Raw genomic sequence first — 21,279 nt, 5'->3', positions numbered from 1 at the left:
GCGTGTCACTGGACTGATCCGCTGTTTGTTGGCAAGAACAGCAAGCTAGCAAACACAGCAGGGTCTGCAACAAACCCTATTACAACTGCACAAACACTTAGCAACTTCAAGAAGCAAACGCTATGTTTAAGAAAGAAGAAGTAATCAAACTCCAGTAGAAGCAATTAAGTCTTTCTGTGGTTCGTATCTTGGACAAGTGAAATTGCTGTCTGTCTGTCATTTACTTCTTGCACATGTACATTTATGGCTTACAATTTGACAGTTTGTTTGCGTTTTTTTTTTCATGCAAAGCAAGAGCTCAACTTGACTTACAACAGTTACATCAGCTCTCTGCTGTCAGTGGAAAAATAAGGGCAAGAATCTAATGTTCTATGAAGTCTAATTATTCAGGATAAAACCTGTAGGCTGACTGGAATATGAAATGAATTGTGAAATCGAGTGACAGTTCTATATCTGATACAGTGTGAGAGTGCAAGAAACACACCCTTGTCAGCATTGGTGGAAATACAATTGTGGTGCTGAGTGAAACCATAACTAACGCTCAACTGATGATAATGAAATGAAAAATGTGATGATGAAAATGACAAATACTCTTAATTGGGCGTAATCGATTCTGCAATATTGCAATCAAAGCTATAAGGCAGAATTGCACAATTTCGCAACACTATGCTCAGGACCGGAAGTCCCAGGTCAGCTCTGATGGGAAATCCTTCAGGTATCTGCATGAGATAATCATACCGTATCATATAATGATAAAATGACCTAACACTAAATGTGATTGCACTGTTAATGTCATGGAAACCCTCACCTGTCAGGGAAGTCTGATTTGATGTGGACTGCCAAACTATATCTTTCCTGCAATTCCAATAACTTGCAAACTTGGTCTTCACTGCCATGCTCAAATCTGAAAAACGTCCATCAACAATTGTGCCTGTCCAGATACAGTGGGTCCAGAAGTATGAGCATGTAGTCAAGCTGGTGTGGACTCCACAATGATGATGACTCATGTTATCCCAGCATGCTTTGACAGCCTTCCACAAAGCTTCTTATTTTAAGATACAGTGAGTTTGGACTTTTTTGAAATGTCCTTAACCTCAATTATAATTGCATGGCATGATTTTATTTTTCTTAAAAAAAATGTATGAAGTGCTAAGAGGGCAGCCAGGTGTTCAAAAGAGCCAGCCACCACCATGTCCACAACGCCAGCAGCAGAATCAAACTGAAGTTACTTTCGATATGGGGCTCCTCCATGTCACACCCACTGCTTTCCAGTCAGACTCAGCTGAATGACTCTGGACTTGGCAAAGCTCCAGCGGGCTGTGTGCAAAGGAACCGCCTCACACAGCAGTGATGCACAGAAGTATCATACCCAATCGTACTACATAGCGCCTTTCACATACGAAAACTGGACATCAATCAGAGAATCAGATTATGATATTGTCCACATGTGCTCCTTCACCCATACAGCACATGTGTTAAACTTGTTCACGCATATTACAAATTCTCCATATGGTTTGTGGGAGTGGCGGTGCCTGGGCCTACATACTTCTCCACAATGATGACAGTTTAGTATTGATATCAATACAAGGCTACATGTATTTGGATGCATCTGCAACATCAATGTAAGAGTGGAAAGTAAGACACAGGCAAGCAGAGAAGAGTACAAAGCAGCTACAATCTGTGCACAAAGATCCCACCGTAGACAAAGCAGCTGCAGCGTTTTGGATTGAGCGTGAACGGGCCGTATAGAAGCGCGAGAAGCCGAGAGGTTAAATATTCTGGGCAGATGTTTTGCAGAACTTTGACGATGAGCACTTAAAACACCATTTTCGCATGTCCCAGGATAAGTTTGAGTATCTTCTACAGCTGATTTAACTAGCACTAACAAGGAAGATAACACTTCAACATGCACACTGTGCATCCACTCATTTGTCTGCTCTATTCACATATGTGACTCACCCTGACTTAGGACTAGGGAGCTGGCAGGGTAAAGTCTGGGTCAAATAACTCAGACATTTGTGTTTAAATACAACTCCTCCAGGTAAAATCTGGATCAATCCATGTGTGAAAGGGGATTATGACTTTGATTTCAGTTTCCATGGTGTCTCCTACCACTTAAAGGTTTAGGCACAGTACCCTGGGTGTTTAGGGTACCATCTGAGCAAAATAAATATAAAATCAATGTGGAGAGCATCAAAAATAAATAAATGATTTTGCCCAGTACTAATGGTTGTAGTTGGCTCCTAGCAGATGTGCACATGCATATTTTTTTATTGAAAAGGTGACTTAAAATGGAAATTCACTGGTGAGCACACACAACCCCCCCGCCAAATATGTGCATCCAAGTTTTACACAAACCTATGGAAACTACGATCAAAGTTTCAGGAGATCGGCGTTTGAGAGTTGTGACATTTTTACTCATGTTTTATTCACCAAACCTAGCATCTCATCTTTAATTAATCACTTACTACTGTCACTGAGCTAAAGAGGTCACACAAAAAACACGATTGAAGACTTCACTAGGACCGACTGCTGATGTAGAATTTGTGTTGCTCTTACCATCTAAACTTATTGTAACAGTAATTTCCTTTTAACCACAATCAGACAGCCCAGGGTATATGTGCAAAAGGATTTGGCAAATGTCCACTGGGTGTGGGCAAGTAGCAGGTGAAAAATGTTAGAGCTCCGCAAAGAGTGCTGCTATTTAGATAGTAGTGAGTGTGCATTACAGAGCTGCTGCTGAAGTAAGATAACGGCTTCCAAAAGCTCACTATCAGTCTGCTGTGTGAGAGGAATGTGACACAAGTAGAGTGGCCTTGCAAGGACAAGACATGCGGCTATCAGCTGTTGTGTAACAATAGTCAGTTGATGAGTTATCAGTTTCATTTCGATCATCATTTAACACTATGATTTTGCAACTTATACACACACGTTTTGCACAACGTCTATTTAGTACCAGATTGCCTTTGCCTCTTTTTTTTTATTTAAATCAGATTTCTTCCTTCAGCATAAATCCTCAAATCTCAAGCTCAACATATAACCATGAACTCTACATGTAGGTTTCCATCAGTTTATCTAGATAATTCTTTTTCTGGACAGCCTTTCTTGTGCTTGTCTTCCTACCACAACAAAATTAAGTCCGACCAATGCTTTCCCACAGAACAGTTCTCTCATTATAAAAGCTCATGCAAACATCATTTATACTTAATTCAAATCTCATCCCCTTATTTCCAGCAAGGGTGAATGTCTCCAAAGTAATGACAACAAATTCATGACAAAAAGCTTTAACAAATCACTCAAATATCAAACTGGTAGTTACTATAAGGCTACTGCGCCATATTGTGTTTATGCTATTTCATCCTCATAAGGAGTGTAACAGCAGATGTGTGTTCACCGAGTGAGCAACACAGTCAGCAAGTCACAATCAGTGCATTCAGTTCTTACAGTGCTGAGCAACCAAAAAGACTCTGTTAATGTGCAGAATGTGAACAGACCACTGCTGAACTCTTTCTAAGGGGCCCGTAACAGCCAAATTAGACTTCATGCTTCCTGCTTTGCCAACCAAAAGCATTTTGTTTCATACACAATAGTTCAGTCTGGCTATTTCAAAATGGCACTGAGGTTGATTTGAAGCATTCAAAACAATTAGGGTAAATTAAAAGAGTTTTCTGTTTACTTTTTAGTCTATGTTAAAGACAGTGTATAAATACAGCCTGATTTGTTGACTAAATGGCCATTGCGTTATAACTTCATTAGCGATTATCCATCCCCTTCTTGTAACTCAATTCCCACCATCATGCCACTCTGACATAATTTTCTTCCAACAATGAGGCTTTCAGCCACAATACAGTAAGCCTAAACTAAGCAACTTTAAAGAGAGCAGCGATTTATTCAGAGAGCAAATACAATTTCCAGTAATCATTTCAGTAATTTGTCAAGCAAAAATGTCAAACATTTACTGATCCTAGCTTCTAATTTGTAGGGATTTGCTTCATGTCTGTGTCATTCATGATAGTAAATAAAGAGTCTTGAGGGCTTTGAAATGTTGGTTGTAAAAAGCAGATATTTGAAGATGTCACTTTGGGCTCAGGGAAATTATGAGCATTTTTCAGTTATGCTAATTATTATTTTTATAGATTGCAAAATTAATTAATTTAGGAATATAATCAGCAGATCAAACAACAATGAAAATAGTCATAAGTCGAAGTTCCAATCACTAATAATAACTAAACAATAATACCCAGTAGATCTATACTTACAATAGATTAGGTAGTCAAAGATTTGACCCATCACTTGAGCAAGAATAAGAAACCAAAATATAAAAAGCAAAAGAAAGTATTTCTTATAGATGTTTTCTTAAGACTTGGGCTTCTATAGAGTAATCATTATTCATGATAGCAAGTAGTAACAAATGTGTTACTAAAAGGATACTTTTATCTTATTTTGAAAAGTCAATCTTACAGAGGACCAATGCCAGCCACAATCAACCAGAACAGAAACCCCGATCAACCCAAATGAGACACCACTGAGAATTACAGCATGATCTTGATGCAGGAAGCTTTTTACAAATAACACACATCCTACGGTAACCTGGTCAAATAAAGTTTAAGTAAGAAAAAAACTGAAAAGGGAGAGGCAGGAGCAGGAGAGGAAAAGTGGGTCAGGCATAGAGGTTGTGTGTGTGTGTGTGTGTGTGTGTGTTTGTGTGTGTGTGTGTGTGTGTGCTGTAGCTGGATGTGACTCCTCACACAGATGACTACTAGCAGTGATAGTCTGTGACACAGGATGGAAGGAGACCGACGGATCATGTGATCACTGAATGATGGCAGTCAGAGTTGAAATGAGTGTGTATCTGTGGGTGGGTGTGTGTGTGTGTGTGTGTGTGTGTGTGTGTGTCATGCTATTGGTGCTGAACCAGACCACAGCTTCTCGTTTGCAGGCTTCCAAACCACAGTGACACGACATCAGGCGGTTTCCAGGGCGACTGCAGCAGGCGGGACAAAAGAGAGCCGAGCCTTGTGTGTTTCCATGCATGTTCGAGTGCACGGAACTACAAAATAAGGTAAACAATTTGGTCTCGAGCTTGCTCCTGCATAAGGTTCTGAGAGAGGAAGTTGACTTATTACAAATTTTTATGATGAAAGCCTTTATTAGTAAATCAAGGCCACTACAGAAAAGTGCTATACAAAATGCATTTATTATGCACGTTCTTTAATAGTATAAATATCCACGCATCTTTTGTTTAATCTGCAAATGCAGGTTAAGTGAGATCAGTGTGTACATGAGGTGAGAGCTGCCATCACTGTTCACTGTATCTGCGTTGTGGTAAGACAAGAACCCAATCCCAACACACCCCTTGCCCTCACCACTCAGCTTACTCTTGCTGGGATAAAGGGGTGGGGATAGAAACTGGAAATCTGATTGAGCCAAGACCTTTAGAGACATTCACAGATTTGAGGTCTTTGGGTGAAAACATTCCAAACAATGACATCATCATATTACACCACACCCTCTGACAGTGCACTCTCTGCTGTCCACCCAGTTTTCTATTACACACACATTTGTTCACACATGAATGCACAGGCACTCACTTGTGCGCTTTTTGATACACAAACACACACACACACACCTACAGGTCAGTCTTGTATGAACAATATGAAGACATGTGAGTCACTCTCTGATTAAAAGCAGCTACAGACTGAGGCTCTTCATTGTGTCAGAGGCAACACAGTATGGTTTTATGTCACTGCTATCCACAGAGAGGACCAGTGCATCAATAAGTAACACCTGACATTTAGCGCTTCCTGGATTTAGTGTCAGGTGAAAATCCTGCATAAATTAATGAGCCAGCCCAAAACCAACTGTCCTCATGAAACAGCCATTTAGGAACCAAATAAGATGGTGAAAAAAAGACCCTGCTCCATCTGGCAATGCCGTCGCCCTGGAGACAATGTGGGACATTTTCTTTGTGCAAAAGCTCTTCAGCAAACTCACATCCTTCCTGCAAAACTAATGCCCCCTCCTCTCTCTCACTCTCTCTCTCACTCCAGCACCAGGACCACCAAAACAAAAAAGAAAGGCTTTCCAGGAGAGGAAATGGCCTCAGCGAAGGGACACAGCCACTAGTGTGACTTAACAGATTTCAGTTTGAGGTAGTCAGTTGTTTCAGATCTAACTCAAATCAAAATGTCAGAGACTGATGATTGATAACATGAGCTTCATTTCTTCCCACCCAACATTTCGCCTACACCGTCACACGTGGCTGTCTACAAGAGTGCTCTGCTTCAGTCAAAACAGACTCAATAAAGTGAGGAAACTTGCCAATGCTCCCAGAACACAGGCCATCTACTTTCCAGTCACTCTGGGCAGTATCTCTGACTTAAGTATATGCAGGACTCAACTTTTGCTGAATAGACCTTTAGTCTTTCATATCCTTGTCTTACTCCTCAATGGCATATCAGCCCATTAAATACATACAACAAAACACAGTATACTAGTTGATGTCACTTTCAAAGTCCACTTAAAGCTAAACTGAAAGAAGCCATCAGTAATTGTGATTTAAAATGACATATCTGATAAATCAATGTAATGTGAATTTTACCAAAATTCCCAAGCCAGCATCTGCATTAACACTTGCCAACACACTATATAACTAACTACATAATAACTAAAGCAGCAACAGCTGGATCTGCACAAATGGTAAAGTAAATCATCAAAACATTTTAGCACCAAATTTGTTGACCTTAGACACAAATTCACAGCATTGACTGACCAATAGACAGTTGTTAATCCAATATATAGGAATCTATCGTAGCTCTCACCATTCACTTTAATTTGAACCTCCACTGTCCAAGTACAAGCTATGCCACAAAAGAGAAATGGTTTACACTTATGAGCATGGTGTCAGTGGTATCTTTTAAATCAACCATGTTAACTTTTTGTTGCATTAGCAACTGAGCTAACAAGTTACTCACCATCAGTTTCTCATATCTGACATAATTATTTTCTGATGGTTTTGAATCGTGATGGATCTGATTATAATCCACAATCTACTTTTCAGGCAACTCGTGAGAATCTCAATATTCAGTGTCCTCTTACTTCCATTTACCAACCTTGACATAACCTCATTCAGTATACAAACAGAATCTTACAGACTCTTCCTTGGATGAGGTATAGTAAATAATGCAACATCAGTTATCAACAGCAATGCTGCATATGAGGAGCTTGTGGCAAAAAATAAATAAACAATTAAAAAAATATACAGAAATATAGTGTTTTAAAGTTGTAAATGGAGACATTCACAGGATAGTCTAGTCTGAATTCCAAAAAAAAAAAAAAAATGCAGTTTAGATCGTAGATCTTGTTTGCAATTAGACTGTGAAATAATTTTTTGGCCAGATCGCCCAACACTATTCCTTAATGCAAAAATCAATATACAATCCCTGGAACAAAAAGCCAGGGGGAGGTAAATTGCACACTGCAGAGAAAACAGAAGGAAACTCAGAGAGCTATAGTGTCAGACCAACACTAGCACGTTCCCACTTTAGCACCAACACCTACAGTAGTTCAGCAACCAGCACCTCAGGAGTCCCCATGTCACCAAGCCGCTAACACTGTCTGTTTTGTAGTGCCACTTGCTAGTGGTTGACACTATGGTTTTGTGTGCTTGTAACGATGAGAGCCATTGTTTTGCATTGATTTGATTAGCTATCAGAGAGTATCACAAGAACAGTTAAAAAAATTCAAATGTTATTATCTCATGAAGTTAACAGTCACTGTGAGGGGGAATTCTTGAAGCCTTTTAAGTACTGTTGCATCGTTGCATTACAATGTTGCATTCTAACATCCTGAGAATCATTTATTTAAAAGTGAGATAAAATCATCTATTTACTTCCATCTATATTTCATACACTACATTTCCAACTATAACACCAAGATAATAAAAAGGGTCCTTTGGGTCAAGTAGTACAGTGATAATCGTCAACCAGGATTAAGCGTGTAACAGTGAACACCAACGAAGGAGCCACATCTCTGAAAGTGACTGTAATCAAGCTTTTTTCTGAACTTAGTGTTGCCTGGAGACCCCTCTATGTCAAGTCAAAGAGGTCATGAAAATCTTGCAGGTCATTTTATGTGGGGTTAGCGTGTTTGCCAGTGTCCGTAGCCAAAATGATGGTGTGACATGCCAAGAGTGACAAGACAAGAGTGACAAGACAAGAGTGACGTAAATCGGGGGTAGCTTCTAGTACTCATCTGTGGATGACAATCACATGATGAGGAAGGCACATGGCCCGCATGCTGACATGGTGCTGTCACAGATCAAGCTCAGTCTTGTGTCTCTGCACAGCTTAAAATCTCAGGAAGACTTCATTCAATCCCCCTGGGCACTGCTTGTAAAATACACCCAGCATTTATAAGCACTACCTAAGATGCAAGAACAGGTATGCATATGTTATGTCTGTCTTAATGAACCTGGTTATTCACCAAAGGCATGAAATACAGGAAATATGGTCTTAATGCAAGCGGCTCCCCAAGAACAAAATGCAAACAAGACTTCCGTGCACTACCACACAGTACTGCAACAGGAAACATGATGTGATGTCTGTTAATGCTACTACTCAATCAGAACTTATCTTCTGGCATCCAGACATGTGTATGTACTCAGCAGTACATTTCACCCCTCTAATCATTTCAAACAAACACTCTGCCTGACCCCTTTTATCACTTCTGCTACATTCTAGTGCCAGATTCAGTTGCAAATTAAGCCCCAAACTCCTACCACGGCATGATTCACCCACGCACATGGCCCGGAAATTACATCTTGTTACTCAGGCAACAAGTAGCCAAGAAACAGACGTGTGCATGTCTCATAACCAAACAGTAACCAGAGAATAAACAATGGAGGCAGACAGCTAGGTTAGGGCTGTATCTGTAGCTGACATATTTTGCTTCCAATGATAAATGCTTTATTTCTACTCAACAGTAAAGGGGTCACATGTGAAACATTCAATTATGCCCTAAAAGCACCGTATGTGTGCTACCTGTGCTGGCAAAGGACTGGCAACATTAGCTTGATTGACACTGCATAACATGCCAGCACATTGTCTTTAAATCACTTTTAAAAACAAATGCGAAATTAGGCAAATCTGACATGATGAGCAGAATTGCCTCAATTACAATGTTTGGTGATTTCATTACCTCTGCCAAGGAGGGTATGTATATTGTATGTATGTATATGTATGTCAATTTGTCTGTCAGCAGGATAACACAAAATCTAAAGAACAGATTTCCACAAAACTTGGCTGGGGGGGATGGGTCTCGGCCCAGATTAGCCACTTTAACTTTTAGTGCATATCCAGATAAAGGGATCGTCTAGGAATGTTTTCTCACTTTCTTTAACATTGTGATACAGGGCGTTTTTCAACATTTTCGCTAATTTCTAATTAACTATAATAATAAATATACGTGGATATCGATGAAAAAATCTTTGGTAAGTACAATTTGATGCGGCTCCTAGATCTGGTGATCTACAATTATGGTTAAGCGGTTATGGGTGAGTAGTCTGATTGGCTTGATTGAAAGAAGAGGACTGTTGGGCCTTGGTGGAGGTATGCCTTCCTCGGAGCACTATACTAGTTAAATTTACTATAATTTCTTTCTTGGAAGGAGACAACGACTGAGTAATAAAATTACAGTGCACTTGATAAAAGCAGAACAATACGTGCATTTAATCTCTTATCTGCTGCATACTTTATGCTAATAATGACAACAGTCTGTTCAGACTTGTTTCACAGAAATATTAGTCGCTCAAAACTAGCAAGATTGCAATTGTGATGTTTACATTCTGTAAAACTTACTCTGGTGCTTACTCTCACATGTCAGAAAAACTACCTTTATACTAACCAGGTGCATGTCTGAAAGGGGATATAGTGGAGCATGTGTGGCTCACAAGACTACGTTCATCTCTGTAATGTGACAATGTTGAGGTGTACATTGTGAATAAAACAAAATCAGCATTTTCAAGCACTGTTGTTTCTATTTAGTGAAAGCTGGATATGTTTGTCACAGAAGAAAGGATAAAGGCAAAAAAAGTTGTGCAATTACAGAGCCTTACTGATAACATGATGTAATGTTCTGGTTATTTCTCCCTGTCTGTAGCGTAAAACAAAATCTAAAGCCCTGGGCCTCAACAATTATGTGTATAACCTTTACAACACAGAGCCGTTAGGGGGGAAGGGAGGGCAGCAAAGACATGCCATAAATACAGTATAGGGATAAGGACATCAAACAAGGTCTGGACCAATAACCAACCCTTAATCTGTATATTTAAACCAATCACAGGCTCCACATAAGATTAGAGCAAGCACAGTGGGTGTCTGGGAGGAAGATTTCCTTTTTTTTTCCCTGAAAGACTGATTTGACCTGGACGCCATCTTAACAAAGATGAGACTTAATCCTCTGCCACCAGTCAATCAGTCGGTGTTTCGAATCAATTTATTTAGCAAACATTATTACACAAAAATGACTGCAAAAATATATGGTCGTAAGTGAAAGTGAAACCTCCATGCCAGAGTTTTAAGGATGTGGATGAAATCAAGTTATGCTTCTGTGCTGATAGTTGTAGCTGTAGTGGATGCTCATTTGTGATTTGTGATTCAAGACAGTTCATCGGTCAGTGTTTCCCAGTGCGAAGGTGACAGAGATCACCTAAACGAGCACAGAGAACATCATTTCTGAGTAAATAAGGAAACACATTTTTTAATTAACTTTATATCAAATGCAATATAATCTTGATTTAATAAGGGCAAAGGGCCAAAAGGGCCATTGATGTTACATGTGCCATGTTTATCCTATGCCAACATGAGACAGAATGACACAAACCACTTCTAGTAATCCTAACAACCCCCTATCTTCAAATCAAACTGCCGTGGACACGCTGGAATCACCCCTCAGGGATCTGAACGATTGCTCCCTTGGGCACCAACAAGGCTGACTGTGAGCAGCACTGACTCAGCCTTTGTCCTGAGAGGGGACAGAGAAATTCTTTGAATTCCAGGGAAACTTTCAAAGCATCAACTAGGAGGGCATCCCCAACACCCCCTCACACACACTCTCACACACCACAACTATCAACATGTCTAGATAAATATTTCTGGTGTATTTTCCTTCATGTACCTTTACTATAAAAATGTCTTTTCCATCCCCAAAATCCCTTTAGTCAGTGTATGGCACGTGTGTCACTGCAATAAAATTTGCTCCATTAACTGTGTGGCTGTAAACACCAAAATAATTGTGTAGTATTAAGCACCTTTGTTGGAGACCATCTTAACAATAGGAAATATTACTTTAATTTAATTGAACACATACAGCTTTGGATTTCAGTATATAGTACATGACAGAAGAATATGTTTCTGCCGACAGAAGCGGTCTACAGGCCCTGTGTGTGTAAAGAAGCGTGTGTATGTATCTGCAGTCCTACCCCAGTGCACGGACGCACACACACAGAAACACATACGCACTCTCCTCTGTATCTGTATAGTAGGAATGAGGGAATGGGGGCAGCGCTGGGGCCCTGGGGCCACTGTCTTCCTCATGAATAACAAGTATTCAGCACAGCAGACAGACCGCTGTAATAGCCCCACACACACACACACACTAGGACAAAGGTAACATCACACCAGTGATATGATGGAGGTAACTCCCTTGCCACAGCTCAATGACAGCTATCTGTAAAAGCCGCAAATTTGTTCCTGTTCTTTTAATTGCACAATTATGATCTATTTGTTTTGGTTTTCTGTCATAACAGAGCTGGTGTCTACCTGTTTTTATGAGCTGCTGACACTTAAATACTTAAATTCACTCTCTCAACTTCATGCCAGTGGTGAGTTTTCGTGTCTGCTTAAATTAAAAGCTACAGCATATCAGCACAAAGTAATGACACCGTTACCTTTAGCTCAAATAATAATGATAAGCATTATTGCTAGTCACAAACTGGTCAATATGTGACAGCGAGGGCCATCACCCACATCCAACAGGGGGGGTGCATGTTGCCATAGCAATGCAGCAAACACACAGAGACAGCCACAAACATTCAGGCAGACATCTGAATGGCTGAGGGGAGAGCAGCTCACACCAACACACAGACACACACTAGAGTCAGTGCAGCAAAGCCACGACCCAGCGTCACTCTGTCCCCCTATGAAAGGCAGATTGTGGAGGCTATTTCTGGAGGGCCTGCTGAAAGGCTGCAGCCCTGCTCTGGGGTGATGGAGGAAGTGGCTGCCCACAGGCAGGCACTGCTGGCAGCATCACACACACTCCTCTCTCCTCCACTCACTCACTTCTTGCTTTCAATCTGAGAGGTTTCTATTTCCCCTGTGAGCTTTATGTACCCACATCTAGTCATTCGCTTGCATTCACAGTTTCAGTGCTCAATGCACCTGTGAGCACAACATTAACTAGTCACAGCTTTGATGCAATAACTGACATCCCTATTTCAATACTACAGCAACAGTCTCTGGATCAATTACTTTATGAATACTCAATAGTTTTCTGAAAATGTAATGTATTTTCTCGGGACACCTTGGTTGCCTTGAGGTTTAAGGCGCCAACGTTGAATCAAAACTTGGTTTGATGTTGCTTGCATAATCCATTTCAATCTTTATTTCTCCCATCTGTTCTTGTCATCACTGTGCTGTCATCAACATATCACATCAAGTGTAGCAAAAATTCTGACATGGCCAACATGGCCAACACAGGCCACATAAACCCACAAACATATATCTTCATGGTTGACCATTCTCATGTGCATATCAGCATATTCCCAAACCTAAATACATCTCACACTTAAATATATATTAATTTATCTAGAAGCTTGACAGGAACAGGTACAAGCTGTTGATTGAAACTTTTAATTCAAAGGGTGTTACAATTTTCCAAATCCATGAATATATTCATTTTCAATGCAACTTTTTTCCCAGCACTGACAGCTATCTTATCGTTAGTCTATATAGCATCTGAAGTTTTCCATTGCTGAGGGCTGTGTTAAGATAAGGTACTATTTACACAAAATCATGATCTAAATCTTGAACTCTGTGATCAAAGACTATGTAAAATATGTAAGTATGTAAGTCAGTGTGAATCTTAACATTAAAAAACACAGTTTTCAGTACCTTCAAAGTACTGGGGTTCAGTACAGCCCACAACTGAAAATATCAGTCAGTCAGTCAGATGTAATTTTTCAGTAATTGAAATGTAAGTTAAACTGACTGAAGTGTCAAAAGTGATATGAAACTGTTTTGCATACACAGCTGACAACCAAATGACAACCAACTGACACCACAATCACTGTTACAAAACTGTCCCAGTCAGGAGTTACAGCTCACAACAATCTCATACATTGATGTCACAAGTCCACCATCGTGACAGCACTGCATGGCAGTAACATACACAACTTGAGATCTGTGAACACATCAGTCTGCATGGATGCTCAGTCCACTATGTGTGCACCTCAATGGCCTTTAATGTAGTGAATGCAATGGTCATGGTTCAACTGCAAGCTGTAGGGGTTTGTGCGTGTGTGGGGTTGTGTGTGTAAAAGAGGCTGGGCTTCAGTTGAGGATTTGTGCGCCATGGCTGTCACTCCAGCCGGAAACCAACCATCCTGCATTCTGTTTAGAGCAGTGACCAACACCCTCAAACTGCACCGCCAGAGGCACACAGATGGAGCCACAATAGAGCCTGTATGTTAGCGCCTGTGTGTGAATGCATGTGTGTCTCTTCGCGGTCTTGAATGAGACCGCCTCACACAAGTCGCGCACACATAAACACACGCCCCTTTCTTGGTTTTCAGATGCACACAGGGAGACAATCTGGATTCTCACTCTAAACACGAGTCTCCCTCGGGTCCTCTCCCCGGTTTCCTGTTTGGGCCTTGCGCTGCGTATCAATTTAGCTGCTAGCAGAGGAACCGCTGTCAAAACACGGTGACATGCAATGCAGTTTCTCAGGAGACCCTTCCTAGGAGGACCGCACCCCGGCAACTATGGACTGTTCCCAACCCACAAGCAGCCATCTTGGCTCTAAGATCCACTGATAGTATAACTTAGCATCTAGGCTGAGCACAATGTGAGCAACCTGACACCTTGGAGACAAACTGAGAGGTTGAATGGAAGATTCAAGGCTCTGCCCCCAGGTTAGACTGTCTGTGGGTATAACGTAAACAAGGAAAAGTTGGTAAAAAACCGTTCCACCAGTCAGATGCGCTGTTTGTAAACACCCACAATGTTTCTGTTGGTGACAGTGCTCTGACAGGCAGATGAGCAGCGATGATGTAAGCCCTGAAAACCTGTCAGTGCCCACGCTCGCAAAAACATTCCACTGACTGAGGAACAACCAGCAAGCACACACACAAACACACACACACGTAGACAGGATGCATGAAAAATTTAGACACAAGAGGAAGCTCTACTGTGCTTCAGAATTCCTGGTATTCTTATGATCGAGGACCGTTCATTCTTGACTCAGAGCCAGTTGTTTTCTTTACAGTTACTTGGTGAGAGCAGCAACAAAGCTGGGGACATTAAATGCAACGAAAAATGATCACACACATCAGGGGTGGGACAAAATGACGTACTGTAATATCTATCGTATACTTCCTATTGTGATGCAACTATAGATACACTGGCGCCAAAAATCGATATTTTTATAAAAAAAACATGCAGGTGCCCCAAACTGATTTTCCTGATAATTTGACTGACCAGAGTCATGATGTAATGAGTAATGAATTAAGGAAAATCTGTCCATACATAGTTGGGTCCTCCCTTTTCACATTTTAACTCCAGGACTGTTCAGCTCTCTGGTAGTTCAGACTTTTGCCATTCAGTGCCTGTTTTACACTGGACTAATGACACACAAGTTGCAGTCAGCGTGTGTGATGAAGATAACACTCCATGCACTGTTTCATGCATTGTTCCATCTCAGTTCATGTCAAATTCTGTGAAACTGGCATTACAATTCAGTGAATAAATACATCATTCTGGCAGTTTGCTTTTTTAAGGGGTATTTTGTTTTCTTCAGTTAGACATACAACATGATGTATGGTTAGATAACTGTCTTACAAGGTAAGAATTCCTGCAGAATCACTATATCATGATCCTATCGTAATCATGGGCTGCATACTGTGAAACACATGTGAGTTTCTCTATGAGTCCCACCTCTAATTTGCATGTACGGTTACTTGGAAATCTGGGGCATCACACTCTAAAATCAACGCCACCCCCAGAGATCTAACACTGACACTGTAGCTGACATTGATTATTGACTGGTGGGCATCCATATAGACGATATTAAAATCAATTTCAGTATTTTTTCCGGCTCTTGGCACTGACGTTCAAGGAAGCCAGAGTTTACCAGAAGAGCACAAGACAATATTCAAAGCAAAATCTGTGCAGTATCGTATTGATAGAAACTGCAGAGGATGAACTTAGGAAGTTATTGCTGTTAGATGCCGATGATGAAAGGGAAAAACCTCACTGCAGCTAATGGAGATGTTTTGCTTAACCATGTGCCTCCACCTAGAAACTTCAGCATTGAGTAAAGTTGCAGTAAACAGTGAAGAGGCAGTAGTGGGGCAACACCGACAATCATCATCACCCTTAAGTGTTTAGTTTTACGAGGTATGGGAGCCTTGATCCATTAAAGCCATTGTGGCTTTAATGTCTGGTTCCCAGATGCTTTTTACAGGCTTGCTCTGCTCTACATTGCATTCAGGCAGGAAGGAGACTTTCTGCAGCGTTTGCAGTGTCCACGTTATAACATCCTGTATTCAGCCCCCTCTGAAAAAAAAAGCAAGATGCAATAAGTGCGTTCATGCAATCAGAAAAAGTGTTGCAGGTTCCTCCAGCAATAAAAGCCAGTTCTGCGCCTGCTTTTAGACACAGAGGACTTGTGATGTTACAATTTGCCTCGTATGAATAAATCATGCGCAAAATCCACTCTAAATAAAAGACCGTACCACGTTACAAGCTGCATGATTCCATCGGATAGGCGGGTTGAATATTTCATGATTAAACGGGCCATTATACTACACAGATCTAGGCCAAGGCTCAGGCTGAAGGGAGGGGGGCTCAGATAACGGTCCAAACCCCGTCCCAACATCACAAGGGAACAGAGCTCCGGTCCGAGGGGGCTCAGGGAGGGGCAAAGCCATCTGGGTTAATCCACACAAAACACAGACAAAGCAAACAATCTGCAACTCCGCCAAGGAGAAGCATCGATTTGCAGTATAAAAGATTAGAAATTAAAGTCCAAGCAGAAATCAGCAGAGCTTTCGTGATCTGACTGTCCCAAGTAACTGCTCGGGACCCTTCAGCCACTGACAACTCACTGCCCAGCAGGCTGTGTATGCTTCTGCCTTAGAATGCCACGTTTTAATGTCGAGCGTGACATTCGTAAATGGGAGACAACCGGCGAAGATGCAGGTGAAACTGTGAAACGGTTGAATAAATCCGCCTAGGTCACAGTCGACCAAGCTGCCAGCCCCCCTCAGAGCTAGCCCGGCTAACGTTAGCTCTTAGCAAATAAAGTTAGCCCAAGTTTACTGTCAACAGAGTACGACTGTTCATTTTGCTACAGCTAAAACATGTCTGGAAGTTAAGCACTGCAGTGGAGTTGAGCAATCAATGTGTCACCCTGTTAGAAATGCGGGACACCAGCTGACAGGCTAGCATTTAAGTACACTAATCCCGGGAGGCCTGCGCGTCCCCGGCCCAAAGTTGACGGCTAACTGCCGTCTGACAGCACTTAGCTTCGGTCAGTGGTGAGTGGTGACCCGGCCCGTCCCCGCCTCCCTCCCCGCCTTCTGTTTACCCACAGCTAATAATACGCCGACAGAGCTAGCAGTGCAGGCTAACTCAAGCACCTACCTCGCTTGTCGAGGTCGTAACCGACCACTAAAAAGTAGTCGGCGAGCCTGGCCATCTTTGGAGCTCACGGCGACAGGCCTTTCTCGCTAAATCCTCTTCTCTCTCTGCCGTCAATATTCCATTTACGTCCTACCGGCGATAGACACATCACGGGCGACAGTAGCATCCTTCCAGCTGCACCCCGCCGCCATACTGTCAGTCTGCCTTGCCCTGACAGCGGAGAGCCGCGAGTCTGCGCACTGAGGGACACTCAAGGGAGGGGCTGCTCAGCAGGAATGTCCCATGTGAGGAGCCAAACCAGCGCAGGGGCCAAAAGTCTGACCAGAACCTATAATAAACCCAACAGGACCGTCGCTAGAATGGTGAAAGGTGGCGACGATCGTAGGAGCCCAAAGCTGGAGACGCACAAAAAAATCAGACAGGCATCCAAGAGCAATATTACTTCAGGTGGGTTCAGAAATACCCCATATGCTACAGTCCTCTATAAGAGATAACACAAAATAATCTATTATCGCAAAAGATAATTGCTTGTCAAAGTCAAAGCATTTGGTAGTCAAATGGGATACATCTGGTGACTTTAGAATAAACGTTCGCCACTTATCTAATGGATAGATAACAAAGTATTACTAATGTCAGAATTCTGTCAACCAATAACCTTTAATTTGGAGCTTAGACAATTTGTAACTGGCAGAATTTGGCACTTCGTTTAAGTTAAGTCGAACGTTTTCTTTCTGTACCTACAGGAGGGCGAGCGTGTCCTCTGCAGGGGGAATCACCTTAAAATGAACCATTGATACCAGCCAGGACCGCTAGCTGCACAGCTAACTGAGCTAACTGAGCTAATTAGCCAACTGCCACTACAGTTTGCAGCAGTTAGTGGTGGTGACGGTAGTGAAAATTGCTTTGATTAGGAAGGTGGCCAATTCTTACATATTACACCTTTAAAGAACTCACATTTTTAAAAGTATGATCTAGCCAGATCAAGTAGATCTCTTCTCAAGCTGTATACAAAAATACTGGATTGAAAAACTGTAACCCTGTCAATGTAACTTTTTGTATAATAGATCTAAACAATGATGACATTTAAGAGGTTGTAGCCAAGTCAATGATTTGTGTGAGTGCATTTGTTAATCATTTGTGCATCTGTTTTGGACATGGCCAGGCAGAGATGTGGTTGGGTTTAATAAAAAGTTAAACCGTAATATATTCTGCTTGTGTTGTGTCCAGGACATAAGAGGATCCAACTGTAACGTGGACCACGAAGCTCGCCCTTTTTTTTTGGAATTAGTAGTCTGAGTGATAAGCTGGAAACATGTAGACCTTCAAAGGCGTAGTTGGAGCCGAAAGTAAAATTCAACCACTAATTACAGTACTCAGTCTTAAGCCACAGTGCCAAACCACTTTTGTTAATGGAACATCCTTTTACGGCTTTGAGAAACACAACATGTCAATGAGATAGATTTCACCAAACTGCTTGGGCGGCATTAATCCAAGTTTCTGTAGCCTAATGACTTCCCAAATTCCATTTTCATCTCCAGCCCAGAAATCTTTTCCCCAACCGACAATCTCATTGAGGAAAATATGATATATTATCAGAAAAATGTTTTGAACTATTAGCCACGAAACGCTTGAATTATGCCACGTCCAGCTTGGGGAAACCTTGACACGGTGCTTGTAGTGTCACGTTGGAGAGGCAGACAACATGTCAGTGGGATGTGAGGAAGGCCTGATTGCCAACATCCGTGTGGCCTGTCCTTGGCTGTCGGGACTGTAACAGTCTCAAGAGTATTCCAACACTTCCTGCGTGGTGACCTTTGACCTAAAGTGCTTATCACTCGCTGGTTGAAAACAACCCCGAGCATGAGATGTCACATTTCTTTCTTGAAGAGCTTTGTTTTCACCAACACTCAGTAACACTCAGATTGCCCTCCCTTTTTTTCTCACGCAGTTATCGGAACATCGGGCCTAGGCGGGCAGAGGACAGCGCTGCTCTTTGATAAACACGGCTTCTGACAGCCCAAAGCTATGTTAACAGGAGATAATGTGCGAATACTAGTTTGTGGGATCACACTCAGGTCACCGCTGTGGTTTAGAGTTCTTACAGCTGACGTTGACTGTATCTCAACCTTGAACCACATCGACAAGCTGCCAGATAGACAAAGACAAGAGCGTGTCAGTCCCTCCCAGACTCTCCCCCCAGGACAGAGATAGCCTACACACAGCAACCAAGTATGTCTTCGCTAGGCAAACTTGAACTCTGCAATGATCTATGTCCATGTGCACAAGCAGCAGCAATGTTGCCATTGGCTTAACTAACCCTGTTGTGCATTTTTAGGTGGAAACCCCACCTGTAGTTGTTCCCCTTAAGGGATGATGCATAGAGATGTTTTGCATTTCTGTGGCAAGTTAGCGTTCAAGTTAATGAGTTAAAGTCTATTAAACTCACTTACTTAAAGGTCCTACATTGTATGACGTGAGATTTCCATGTATTGTTTCGTTATAAAGACAGAGGAAATATCAAAACGATCAGTCCACAGAGAAATGTGCAAAGCCCGTATTCAGAAAACCGCACGAGCCGCCAGGATTTCAGTCAGGTTGTGATGTCACAACTACACAGCCACCACCCTCGGCGCCCGGCACAGCCTCGGTTGCTAGGGCCCTGTCCACATGAACACAGGTATTTAAAAGGTCAGACTATGGCGCGCAGGTGGTCGAGTGGTTAGAGCGCATGCCATAAACGCAGCCGACCCTGGTTCAGTTCCGGCCAGAGGTCCTTTGCTGCATGTCACATCCCCCTCTCTCTCCCATATTTCCTATCTGTCTACTGCTTAATAAAGGTGTCTATGCCAAAAAATAAATAAAAAAAAATTCAGAATAGAGTGGGAAAATGGTTATACAAGGTGGCATATTCAAATTCCTTGTTTTATTTGCCCGTAAGTCCAAAACCCCAAAGCAAAAACTGTTCAAAAGTGTGAATACATCTTGAAAGAAATTCTGGATCATAAGCTGAAACAAATCACTAGTTCATTGCACATGGTCTATATTTTTTTTTTTTATTCTGAGCTCTCTGTAATCCAGGCTTTTCACACAGAATTATAATTTTGTGGCGGTACTGGCAGTAAAATGCTTACAGGCCAGCCCGATTCCATTTGGGCCAAAGATCCAAAGATTGAATTTGATGTTGGATCATTCATGCGTGCTCATGTTGTTATTATGAGTTCTCCAACATGCACTGAAAGCAGCATTGGCAGGAAGGCGTGTAAGATGACCTTACGATGACAGAACCACACGCACATTAGACTTGGTTTGTAATGTGACCACGACTCTATTTCAGTATTCTGTCATCATCTCGAGCTTTTTTTTTCTTTCTTTTGTGTCACCTTTTATATCTAGGAATCGAAAAGAAGGAAGCAGGCGACGGTACTCATCCCGTCACTGATTCTGTGTTATTCACACGCAGCCCAATCAGAGCACAAAGCCACTCTGTGCAGGATGCAACAACCATGTGACTTCCTGTAGACTAACCAATAGACAGGAAGTGGTTTGAAGGCCTCTCGCACATCACTGCTCTTTATCGGGCCGTTCCAGCAGCCGACTTCCCTTCAGCTTAGACGAAGCATAGCACATGTAAACGCATCATCAAGCAGGCACTGCATTGGATTCATCACCCATAGCTGAAACAAGCAGGAGCTTAAAGAGTTACAGCAGTGTTTTATTTTGATAGTGTCACTCCACAGAGTTAAGTCCATGCAGGTAGCTGGACTGGACTTTTTGTGGTGAATGACGAACCATAAACAAACACACTGACTTCCCTGTCTCATATATCACACTGCTGTAATTGGAGCCCATCTGTTTCTGCATACACAGAAAGTACTGTGTACAGTAAACTGCTGTCGGTCCTGATTTGTAACTGATTTGTTTTTACACATAAAACCCAAGGGCGACGACCACACACAGAGAAAAAATGACAGAGTCAGTTGTTTTCCATGTATCTTCTGCCATAAGATAAAAGGTATCGTGTTGCGAGTCTAATTAGAACGTGTGCAATTCAGTCCTTCACTTTCATAAAAGTTGGAGGACTTGTGAGAAACAGATTTTTAGAAAAAGAAGTCTTATAATCAAAGCAGGTTCAAGATTCAAGATTCAAGATTCAAGATTCAGGATTCAAGATGAACTTTATTGTCCCACAGTGTGGGAAATTTGTTCTGGGCCATTTGCCCATGCTGCAGCCACAAGTAACACAGAACATACAGTTACACACAATCACATACAATAGATATGCACATCAGTATCATACAAAGTGCCAGAGTGCAAAAAAAAACAAAAAAAACATGGTGCATTGAAAAGATGAATA

At 41.8% G+C, this 21,279-nt stretch overlaps 1 protein-coding gene across 7 annotated transcripts in view; it reads right to left on the bottom strand.

Moving 5' to 3' along the window:
* Nucleotides 1-17,177, bottom strand: part of sbf1 (SET binding factor 1) — a 66,947-nt gene extending 49,770 nt beyond the window's left edge. For 4 of the 7 annotated variants that reach the window (XM_030440130.1, XM_030440129.1, XM_030440131.1 and 1 more), the window contains exon 1: nt 16,926-17,176. In XM_030440130.1, the coding sequence (XP_030295990.1) occupies nt 16,926-16,980 (55 nt within the window). In that variant the 5' untranslated portion in view covers nt 16,981-17,176. Of the gene's footprint in view, nt 1-16,925 lie in introns of all 7 variants that reach the window. The other 3 variants (XM_030440126.1, XM_030440127.1, XM_030440128.1) reach the window with 1 other exon arrangement.
* Between the last annotated feature and the right edge of the window lie 4,102 nt (nt 17,178-21,279).

Source organism: Sparus aurata, chromosome 14 (genome assembly GCF_900880675.1).
Source record: "Sparus aurata chromosome 14, fSpaAur1.1, whole genome shotgun sequence".
Lineage (NCBI taxonomy): Eukaryota > Metazoa > Chordata > Actinopteri > Spariformes > Sparidae > Sparus > Sparus aurata.
The sequence above is the reverse complement of the archived record's forward strand: the minus strand, read 5'-3'. Positions and strand labels throughout refer to the sequence as shown.